Source organism: Oncorhynchus tshawytscha, linkage group LG01 (genome assembly GCF_018296145.1).
Source record: "Oncorhynchus tshawytscha isolate Ot180627B linkage group LG01, Otsh_v2.0, whole genome shotgun sequence".
Taxonomy (NCBI): Eukaryota; Metazoa; Chordata; class Actinopteri; order Salmoniformes; family Salmonidae; genus Oncorhynchus; species Oncorhynchus tshawytscha.
The window spans coordinates 52,558,420-52,570,788 of NC_056429.1; the positions used below are offsets into that span (position 1 = coordinate 52,558,420).

The window sequence follows — 12,369 nt, forward strand, 5'->3', positions numbered from 1 at the left end:
GAAGAGGGTAAATACACATCAAACTGGTTTATTTTGTACAAGTAAAACACCACAGTATCTGCTAATGCATTACTTTGAAAGAGGCTTATCTAAGAAAAACAACATATTTCCTACACACGCATCTCAAATTGTGCGTACCGTACTGTATGTTTTCAATTTAGAGATTACTCACAATTTAGAAAGATTGCCAAGGTCTACAAACATTTCAGGAGAGAGGCAGCCAATCCGATTGTTGGAGAGATCCCTATAAGGACAAAAAGCAAACTTTAAATTGTGGCTTAGAGATAAGCCAAGCACATCTGACTTAAAGCATTAAGGGCACTGATCATAGCAGAAGAGCTGGCAGTGAGGGGACGTGTGTGTGAGAGAACACAGAACGAGCTTGGCTGTGACAACAAGTGTGTGTGTGTGTGTGTTATGTGCCGTCTCGTCTCATAATAATCTATTAACGAGAGCTTAAGCAGCTCAAGGAACTGTGATGTTAAACCACCAGTCCAATGTTTATTTATTCCAACTCGCGAGATATCAACAATGACCTTCTGTAACCCCCTTCACCTCTCACACCCCCATCCATCCTCACACGCGCACACGCGCGCACACACACTGAGGGCTGTCGTGGCTCCGTGCCCTTTCCCTCTGTAATTAAAGAGCTGCTTTGCTGGAGCAGCTGTGGGAAAATAAGCAAGGCACTCGAGTAATCACCAGTTGGGGAGCACTTAAATTAGCACTCTGCTGCTCCCAGAGCCAGGCGCACACGCCAAAGTTATTATAGTAAATGAAAACTGAAAATAAAATAAAAACTCAAATTGGAAAAACAATTTAGTCAACTGAAATAAAAGAATTAAGAAAAACATTTTAAAAACTAAAACTATACTGTAGACCTGTATGGGATTATTTTGAGAACGTCGCTGGAAAGGAGAAAAGGTAAACATATTGTAGAATCCCGAAAAAGGCAGCGTGTGTGGCACAGATATGAAAGGGAAAAACCCAACCAACCTCAAAGTTCATCTGAACAGCACCCACAAAGAATTTCAGGATAAAGAGGTGAGACAGACGTTATTTTATCTTTGGAATTCGGGTCAGAATTTTTCTCTTGGAATCATATGAACACACTTAGAACGTGAAAAATGTATGAGTTTTACAAAATGAGCTTTACAATTTGCACACATTTATTCACTGGCAACAAGAAGGGTCTCAAATAGTACTTTAGTACCCCTGCTAAAGGCCTAAAACACATAAATGTCGCCTCTCATGCATAAGGCTACTTTCTGACCCGAACACTAAAACTAAAACTGAATAAAAACTAGTAAATCAAGTCTGAAAACTAAAACAAAAATCTAAAAACAAATAGAAAATCACAAAACTACAATAAACTTGGCACACACACCCCAAATCAGCACTGTTGCAACACCCCAGCAGCCTAAAAAACCCTAACAATCACGGAATTAAGTCATTTACGCCAGAGAGACAGAGAGAGAATGTGTGTGTTTCATCTACCACTTCAAGAAAGAGTGAATCTGCTTCTTCTTCTTTAATTATAATGAAGCCATCAAAGGAAGCTCTTCTGTCATAATTGCCCTGTGGAATAACTCACCCCTCTCCCCTGCCTCCCCTCAACTCACCAACGGCACCCTAAGACCCTGGCCTTGTCACTCTGGGTAGCCCAACCACTATGACAAACCCCTTCATACTCACAGTCTCCTCAGAGCCACCAGTCCACGGAAGGCCCCGTGCTCCACCGTGCTAATTAAATTATTCCTCAGGTCCCTAGAGAGACAGAGAGAGAGAGAGAGACAGAGAGAGAGAGAGAGAGAGACAGAGAGAGAGAGGCAGAGAGACACAGAAGATAGAGAGAGGGGAGGGAGACAGAGCCAGATACAGAAAGAGAGAGAAAGAGCGAGAGAGAGAAAGAGCGTGTGTGTGAGAGAGGGAGAGAGACATAGACACAGACACAGGACACAGGAGATAGATAGAGAGAGATATAGAGAGAGAGAGAGAGAGAGAGAGAGAGAGAGAGAGAGGAGGGAGATAGAGCCAGATACAGACAGAGAGAAAGAGCGAGAGAGAGAAAGAGCGCATGAGAGAGGGAGACAGAGACAGATAGATAGAGAGAGGAGGGAGACAGAGACAGACAGAGAGACAAAGAGTGCGTGCGAGAGAGAGAGAGAGAGAGAGAGAGAGATACTTATTATGCAACTATGGGTTTTAAGAGTCACATTGCTGGAGACAGGGAAGGGGACTGCCCCTTAAAATGCTCCCATCTGGCAGTAGTGGTTGGCAGTTAGCAATGACATTCACTGAGCTGGGCTCTCATCGGGGACAAGCATGCAAGCTCATTGTGACATTAAGATGTAAACTCTAGCCTCCCTCCAACAAAATGCTATACTGTATATCCATTTAAAAACATTTTGGTAAATTAGCTTTGGTTGTTTAGAGAAATAATGAAAGATTACTGTTTTTTTCACCATCTAATCATGGCATGGGGCTGTTCAATCACAGACGTGTATTTGTTTAAAATCTATCACATGATGGTTTACTTATTTAGAGAAACAAATAATCATGTATTTTTGCTAAATGCTATATATCCGCCTCGCTCTCAGAGAAATAAGTAGTACTTCTAGGTTTTACACAGTCAAATGTTACAAATAACAACTTTTTTATAAAGAACTGTACAAATGATACATTTGACATCAGTGCATTCAGAAAGTATTCAGACCACTTGACTTTTTCCACTTTGTATTCTAAAATTGATTAAATCATCCCGTCCCCCCCATCAATCTACACACAATACCCCAAAATTACAAAGCAAAATCAGGTTTTAGAAATGTTTGCAAATGTATTAAAAATAAAAAACAGTGACATTTCACATTTAAGTAAGTATTCAAACCCTTTACTTAGTACTTTGTAGAAGCACCTTTTGCAGTAATTACAGCTTTGAGTCTTCTTGGGTATGGCGATACAAGCTTGGCACACCTGTACTCGGGGAGTTTCTCAAGGGCACGTTGACATATCTCCCACAAGGTCAAAAACAGGGACCCGAACCAGCGACCCATCAACCCTAGCTCCCAACTGCCAGGCCACCAGACCTCCAAGATACCCCCTCACAGTTCCCCAAGGGCTGCCCCTCAACCATCCGATCTAAGGGGCTTTTATATAATTCTAAATGAATTAATAATAATAATAATAATTGTGCGCCGACCTATGAGACTCCCAATCACAGTCAGATGTGATACAGCCTGGATTCAAACCAAGGACTGCAGTGATGCCTCTTGCACTGACATGCAGTGCCTTAGACCACTACGTCACTTTGGAGCCATGACCAATATATAATTGTCCTGCTAATAGCCCATCCTAGAAACGTTGTTTGCAGAATTCACAGCCTGCTATATGCTTGTGAAAAACAGGGTTAATAGTCATAATACCTTTTCACCCTTCCAGATGTTAAAGGTTCCAATTGATAAAGTTTTTCACACCCTAATTGTAGTCTAACCAATACCCAAACAGAGATTCAGTGAAAATAAAAATCTTGTTGATATATCAAGACCAGTCCCCATGCTTGTCTCAGAGCAGCGCTGTCTTGACCTCTGAATGCTGTCTCTTCCATTCATTTTGAAGAGTATTATAACGTTTAACTTCACTAGGGTAGGGGGCAGCATTCGGAATTTTGGATGAAAAGCGTGCCCAAAATAAACTGCCTGCTACTCAGGCCCATAAGCTAGGATATGCTTATAATTAGTAGATACAATTAGTAGATACAATTATAATTAGTAGAAATGCATATACTTAGTAGCACATTAAGGTCCTGGAGTGGCCTAGCCAGTCTCCAGACCTTAATCCCATAGAAAAACTGTGGAGGGAGCTGAAGGTTCGAGTTGCCAAACGTCAGCCTCGAAACCTTAATGACTTGGAGAAGATCTGCAAAGAGGAGTGGGACAAAATCCCTCCTGAGATGTGTGCAAACCTGGTGGCCAACTACAAGAAACGTCTGACCTCTGTGATTGCCAACAAGGGTTTTGCCACCAAGTACTAAGTCATGTTTTGCAGATGGGTGAAATACTTATTTCCCTCATTAAAAAGCAAATCAATTTAGAACATTTTTGACAAGCGTTTTTCTGGATTTTTTTGTTGTTATTCTGTCTCTCACTGTTCAAATAAACCTACCATTAAAATTATAGACAAATCATTTCTTTGTCAGTGGGCAAAGTACAAAATCAGCAGGGGATCAAATTCTGTTTTCCCTCACTGTAAATGATACATTTTAATGCTATTTATTTAATGCTATATTCGTATGTTAAACACTTGTATCTTTTGTTTATCTTTAATGTTTATGATGAGTATTTCTGTTATTTGATGTGGCTCTCTGCACTTTCACCGGATGTTTGTTTGAGACACTGCATTTCTGAACATAAAACACCAATTTCTTTTTGATATAAAGATTAACTTTATCGAACAGAACACACATTTATTGTGTAACATGAAGTCCTGTGAGTGCCATCTGATGAAGATCATCAAATGTTAGTGATTAATTTAATCGCTATTTCTGACTTTGTGAACCCTCGCCTTGGCTGGAAAATGGCTGTATGGTTTTCTCTGACTAGGTGCTGACCTAACATAATCGTCTGGTGTGCTTTCGCCGTAAAGCCTATTTGAAACGGGACACTGTGGCTGGATTTACAAGAAGTTTCTTTAAATGGTGTAAAATACTTGTATGTTTGAGGAATTGTAATTATGGGATTTCCGTTGTTTTGAATTTGGCGCCCTGCAATTTCACTGGCTGTTGTCGAGGTGGGACGATAGCACTTGTACCATAGAGGTTAAGGTACGACCCAGATGCAGACAGTATTGAAGAAACAAAAGTTTATTCCTTAAACAGGGGCAGACAAGTGACAGGTCAAGGCAGGCAGGGGTCAATAATCCAGAGAGGGTGTAAGGGTCCAGAATGGCAGGCAGTCTCAGGGTCAGGCCAAGCAGTGGTCAAAACCAGGAAAGACTAGAAAATCGGAGCAAGAAACAGTCAGGAGCAGGGAAACAAATGCTGATAAGTTCTACGAACAAATGAACTGGCCACAGACAAACAGAGAACACAGGAATAAATACACAGGGGATGATGGAGAATATGGGTGACACCTGGAGGAGGGTGGATACAAACACAAAGACAGGTGAAACAGGTGAGGGTGTGACAAGTATTTTCCAGTAACCCAACAATTTGTTTACCTTCATTAGCCTACTTTGTTCCAATATTTCTGTCATTCAGTGATATTTATTCATTATGGATCCATAAGGGAATAAACATCTGCATTTTAAAAGAGTATTTTTATAATTATTTTGTAAACAAAAGCATACAAATGCTGATGAAATACAGTACTGTACAGTATATGCTTTATCCGACATTTTGCGGTTGCATGAGGTCGCTCGCACACACTTTAAACATTTGTATAATAAAGCATTTAAAGCATTTTGAACCTGAGGGCGATACCAAAATAAATGGTCTATTGATGTGCAGAGCTGCGATGATTGTATGCCCCACATATTGTTGGTTGCAAAAATTCTGTACAATAATTTTAGCTGAAAAACACGTAATATTGACTCTTTGGTAATTTTATATATCAACTCATACCATGGATTCAGTACCTCAAAAATCTCTTCAACTTTTTTGCAATCTGTATTTCATAGAAAGTGTTCAGACCCCTTCTCTTCTTCCACATTTTGTTAAGTTACAGCCTTATTCTAAAATGGGTTGAATCATTTTCCCCCTCATCAATCTACACACAATACCCCATAATAACAAAGCAAAAATAGTTTTTTAGAAATGTTTGCAAATGTATAAAAAAAAAACTTAAATACCTCATTTACATAAGAATTCAGACCCTTTGCTATGAGACTCGAAATTGAGCTCAGGTGCATCTTGTTTCCATTGATCATCCTTGAGATGTTTCTACAACTTGATTGGAGTCCACCTGTGGTAAATTCAATTGATTGGACATGATTTAGAAAGGCACATACCTCTCTATATAAGGTCCCACAGTTGACAGTGCATGTCAGAGGTAAAAACCAAGCCATGAAGTCGAAGGAATTGTCCGTAGAGCTCCGAGACAGGATTGTGTCGAGGCACAGATCTGGGGAAGGGTACCAAAAAATATCTGCAGCATTGATGGTCCCCAAGAACACAGTGGCCTGGATCATTCTTAAATGGAAGAAGTTTGGAACCACCAAGACTCTTCCTAGAGTTGGCCGCCCAGCCAAACTGAGCAATCAAGGGAGAAGGGCCTTGGTCAGGGAGGTTACCAAGAACCTGATGGTCACCCTGACAGAGCTCTAGAGTTCCTCTGTGTAGATGGGATAAACTTCCAGAAGGACAACCATCTCTGTAGCACTCCACCAATCAGGCGTTTATGGTCGAGTGGCCAGACGGAAGCCACTCCTCAGTAAAAGGCACATGACAGCATGCTTGGAGTTTGCCAAAATGCACCTAAAGACTCTCAGACCATGAGAAACAAGATTAAACTCTTTGGTCTGAATGCCAAGCGTCCTGTCTGGAGGAAACCTGGCACCATCCCTACGGTGAAGAATGGTCGTGGCAGCATCATGCAGTGGGGATGTTTTTCAGCAGCAGAGACTGTTAAACTAGTCAGGATCGAGGTAAAGATTAACAGAGCAAAGTACAGAGAGATCCTTGATAAAAACCTGCCCCAGAGCGCTCAGAAAATCAGACTGGGGGCGAAGGTTCACATTCCAAAAGAAAATGACCCTAAGCACATAGCCAAGACAACACAGGTGTGGCTTCGGGACAAGTCTCTGAATGTCCTTGAGTGGCCTAGCCAGAGCCCGGACTTGAACCCAATCGAACATATCTGAAGAAACCTGAAAATAGCTGTGCAGCAATGCTCCCCATCCAACCTGACAGAGCTTGAGAGGATCTGCAGAGTAGAATGGGAAAAACTACCCAAATAAAGGTGTGCCAAGCTTGTAGGGTCATACCCAAGAAGACTCGAGGCTGTGTAATCGCTGCCAAAGGTGCTTCAAGTACTGAGTAAAGGGTCTGAATACTTAGGTAAATGTTATTTCAGTTTATTTTTTATAAATTAGCAAAGATTTCTAAAATCCTGTTTTTGCTTTGTCATTATGGGGTATTGTGTGTAGATTGATGGGGGGGATATTTAATAAATGTTATAATAAGGCTGTATTTTAACAAAATTTGGAAAAAGTCAAGGGGTCTGAATGCTTTCCGAAGGCACTGTATATACAGTACCAGTCAAAAGTTTGGACACACCTACTCATTCAAGGGTTTTTCTTTATTTGTTACCAATTTCTACATTCTAGAATAATAGTGAAGACATCAAAACTATGAAATAACACATATGGAATCATGCAGTAACCAAAAAAGTGTTAAACCAATCTAAATATATTTCAGGTTCTTCAAAAGTAGCCACCCTTTGTTTTGAAGACTGCTTTGCACACTCTTGGCATTCTCTCAACCAGCTTCATGAGGTAGTCACCTGGAATGCGTTTCAATTAATAGGTGTGCCTTGTTAAAAGTTCATTTGTGGAATTTCTTTCCTTCTTAATGCATTTGAGCCAATCAGTTGTGTTGTGCCAAGGTAGGGGTGGTATACAGAAGATTTGTTTAATACTTTGTTAACACTATTATTTTACAATGTAAAAATAGTAAAAATAAAATGAGTAGGTGTGTCCAAACTTTAGCCTGGTACTGCATATATATATTATTATTTAATATAGTAATATGAGATCTGTATGTGAAACATTTACATTTGACATTTTAGTAATTTAGCAGATGCTCGTAGCCAGAGCGACTTACAGTAAGAGCATTCATCTTAACATGGCTAGGTGAGACTACCACATATCACAGTCAAATATACAGGACACAAACATTCCATTCCAGATAAACAGTGGATATATAGAGTTTGCAACAACAAAAAATGTCATACACATCTAAAAATAATTTAATAAAGAATCTGAGAATAGTAATATTTTACAAACACATGAAGGGTACCCATAAGCAATCATTTCTGATGAGAAAACACAAATGCAAAAAAAATTTGGAAATAAACTCTTCATATGTATACCGTACAATATAGAGTAGGCTACACTGTTAGCATATTTTTATTCTATCTAGAACTTAAAAGGGTTATTTTTCTGTCCTCATATGAGAACTGTTTGAAGAACCATTTTTGGAACCAAAAAGGCGTTCTCCTATGTGGACAGGCGAAGAACTCTTTTGGAACCCTTTTTCTAAGAGTGTAGAGAGGTGAAACCTAACAGTGTCGTTCCCAAAGATCACATGGTCAAGAGGCTCATTGACATGCAAAGACGTCAACTTTTACTAGTGCTGTACTACCATGATGAAACCCAGTCGTGAATACACAGCTAACTCTGAATGGTCCTCTCTATTCAGAAAGGAAATAACACTCTTTAGCTATCAGATAGTACATACATTTTACAATGACCATCATATATTCAGTGACAGTGACAGTGAATGACAGTGCCATGTCAGACTGACACAAACATTAGAAACATTTAGTGTCTTCAGCCAGGATCACTCTGTTCCCAATCCCCACTCCCAGTCCCTCGATTTCCCCAGACCCGACATTGCTAAAAATGGACTGGCATCATTTCATAACTCTACTTTTTGGTCGTCTCGGGCCAAAGAAAACTTCCTGAAATTGTGTCCCCCAGGTTTCCTTTGACTGGGCTTGATGAGAATAATTCAGGAGTTATGAGAATTAGAAGGAGCCTGGCTCTCTCTCTGTCCAGATGTGTGTACAGTACAGTACACCAGTGCAGTATGGGTAGTCTAGTCTCATAGTCTGTGCCCAACCCCAGCTGCTGGTCACCTCAGCATTCATATAAACAAGCAAGGCCAGTCACAGGGAATAAAACAATACCACTAGCACTAATAAATATACTGCACCCCTTTCCCAATGTAGCCATAAAAAAATGTCACTATGATAGTTTTCATTTATAACAAGGGACTGCGTAGAGAACAAACAATCTTATTCAGTTGTTTAAAGCCAGAGTAGAATAATTAAATGTTTTACTGTTTATCCAATACATGAGTTGAGTGCCTCTGTTGAATGAATCTGACAGACTGACAAAGAATTAACCACATCTCAAACTACTAAAGGGCATTTTTTCTGCACCATTAGAGATACAGTAGGCCTGTAGACCACCGGCAGTGATTGAATGATCTGATGGAACTGATGCTAATTCAGTCAACGTAAAAAGTATTACACACACAAAAAAAAGAACGCACAATCATTATCGTCAGATACATTACTCTTGTCTGTAGTTAATGATGTGTGTCTGCTGTTAAATTGTTCAGTTAAAACACACTGTTAAAACACACTCGGCCTGCACCATTACCCCAACCCACCCTCTTTACTCTACCAGTTCATAGGCTAACATTATCCTTGAAGTTGCGAGTCACTGCATGCTCATTCACTTTAATATATTATTGTGCGTGTAGATTGTTTTGTGTTACACAATGATTGGCATACCAGGATTGAGGTTTGGAAATATACATAGGCTTTCCATGGACCCGACAGTACATAGTAGGGGCAGTTTCTCTCCAACCCATATGTTGGTTTTCAAGCGCTGCCTCACTATATAACAACCTAGCTAGGACAGCCGAGCAAGCTAAGAGAGTGGACACAGTAGAAGGGAGAGTGGATATTGAGTGAAGAGTGGAGTGCTCTATAGACAGAGAGACAGCTACTGTATCACCAGGGTAGCTTAGATCTCCCCTCATGTCGATGGGAGCCTTTGATCATATAAAGCATGTTCTGAGGGAGAAGGTGGACTGTCCGAGGGTAAGGTTTCAATGTGCCACTTGCCTAACGCCTTTTGTTCACAGCACACGTAGCAGTCAACCACAGCCAGAGGCCAGTGCTTCTGTGTCAGATTTAAGCAGTCAGCAGTTTCTAGCCAGGCCCCAGGCCAGAGGTCAGCAGTGAGAGAGGTCAGAGGTAGGGGAGAGGTAGGTAGAGGACACATGTGGGCAGACTAGTGCCAGCACAACACAGCAAACGCTGCAGGGTACCTGCTCTCAATCACATCACTGTGTATTGTATGCTGCCATACATTGTGTCTCAAGGTACTATGAGCACCGAGCAGACAATAATTACAGCTGTAACAGCTTCAGTCATGACATGTACGGTGGGTGTGGGGGTTCTTTTGTACTGTGAGCAGACAATAAAGACAGCTGTTGTTGCTTTGATCATATACTGTGGGTTACTCTGTTATCATGTCAATCACTATCCCATTTAAGCATAGCTCATTCTGAAGTGGAGGTTGGTGTGTGTTGTTACATTGTTGTATTGTATTGTTAGGTGATTGGCAGCAGAGAGAGAGAAAGGCAGGATGGAAGTCCAGTTGAATAAATAAGTCTTCCTGTTTCCTGAGAGAGTTCTGTTACTAGCTCCGGTCAGGAGGTGCTTACGCAAACACGCACATACATAAGAGCGCACGCACGCACAGAAACACACACATGCGCACGCGCACATACACACACACACACACACACACACACACATACGAGCGCACGCACAGACACACACTACCTACTGTTACCTACAATTGAATTCACTCTAAAACATGTACAGCTGGCTAAACTCAACAAGAGCTGGATGTTTAAACAATAAGCGGTTTCTACCCCCGAACCCTGAGCATTTGAAGTGTGGCTGGGAACTACACTGTGCGTGGTTCTGGCTTTTGTAAAACCCTGACATAAACTCCAATATTTGTGGCTGATGTGTGGAAAGCTACTGAAGTGGTTCCCAATTAATTTTGAATGTGCTGTAGATCTTAGACTGCTGAAGTTTGACCCTGAGGATATTAGGCTGTTCACCATATGACACTAATGGGAAGATTCATCTCCTTCTCTGGCCGTTCAACACAAACACATGCACACACATACAGTACACAAACACGCACGCACAAACATGCACGCACGCACAAACATGCACGCACGCACAAACATGCACGCACGCACAAACATGCAAACGCACGCACAAACATGCACGCACGCACAAACATGCACGCACGCACAAACATGCACGCACACATGCAGACACACAAACGCACACACAAATGAAAGTCCCAGGGGACATTGACCTTGGACCATAGACTGTACTCTGACTGGACCACACACACACATGCTCCCTAGCACGGCCCACAGACTCGGACTTGACATAGTGCAGGATCTGATCACCCATGTCTCCGATTCAGCAGTATGGCCTTAGATTCAAAGCAGTTTACATTCTGGCATTTCATGAACAAACAAAAACAATTAGTGAGTGACCAGACACTAGGCACTGATCCAAGGGTATACAGGTTACATGATAACATACCATGAAAAATGGATTTTCTCTGACCAAAAACCTTTTTTTCACTTCATACCATTAAATAGAAATGACTAATTACTATTAAGTAACTGGATCCAGAGCTTTTTTTTTAGTTTACTCAACTTTTCAGTTAAAGTGTTACCTGAACTTAAATGTTCAGCTGGCAAAAAAAATCAGAAAATGTTGGCTGAAATTCAGTGAACATAAAGTTATGTTTGCTCAACTCAGCATCTAAAACGGGCTGTGCAACTGGTTACACACGCAACCAGTGCTTTTAACATAGTGTTTTCAACATACATATTTGACACATCTTCACATACAGTACATGATTACATTGTAAATTTATAGAGTAATTATTATTCAACATTTATTTCTTAACCCTTATTTTACCAGGTAAGATGACTGAGAACACATTCTAATTTACATCAAAGACCTGGGGAATAGTTACAGGGACGAATAAGCCATTTGTGAGCTGGGATATTTCTTTAGCCCAGAGAAAAGGGGACCTCCTACTGGCCTTCCAACACCACCTGGTCTGAAGCTTAGCTTCAGAAGCAAGCAAGCAGCGGGATGCAGGGTGGTATGCTGCTGTCCTCATCTGGGATTTGAACTCACAACCTACTATGCCACCATGTCTGTGTCAATCATCAGTTAATCTGGCTATTTTCTCATAACTGATTTGATTAAATAATTTCATCAACTTTAGAATTTTCTGTATAGTTGTCTAACGTTGATGGAGAATATTACTTTGTTTTAATGTTACGCCTTGATCACTATGATAAATACAATAGTTTTACTTGAGTATACTTTTAACAGAGCTGAGGTTTACTTTGAAGTGCAAAGTGTAGCAATACATGTGAAATCATTTGTTTGTTTGTCTTATCCCGTCCCGTGTATATATATATGGTTTTGCTTCGTATATATTTTGTATATATTTTTAATCTCAATTTACATCTACCGACTGAATATACTCTCCTGCAACTCACCTCACCCAATGTGATATGGATCT

The 12,369-nt window shown here is 40.7% G+C and overlaps 1 protein-coding gene across 2 annotated transcripts in view; it reads right to left on the reverse strand.

Annotated features, from left to right (window-relative positions):
* The window catches only part of LOC112253007 (adhesion G protein-coupled receptor A3), a 243,671-nt gene that overhangs the window by 191,292 nt on the left and 40,010 nt on the right, over positions 1-12,369 (reverse strand). For both annotated transcript variants that reach the window (XM_024424862.2, XM_024424866.2), the window contains exons 3-4: positions 1,696-1,767; positions 173-244 (exon numbers count right to left, since the gene is read on the reverse strand). In XM_024424862.2, the coding sequence (XP_024280630.2) occupies positions 173-244; positions 1,696-1,767 (144 nt within the window). The remainder of the gene's footprint in view (positions 1-172; positions 245-1,695; positions 1,768-12,369) is intronic.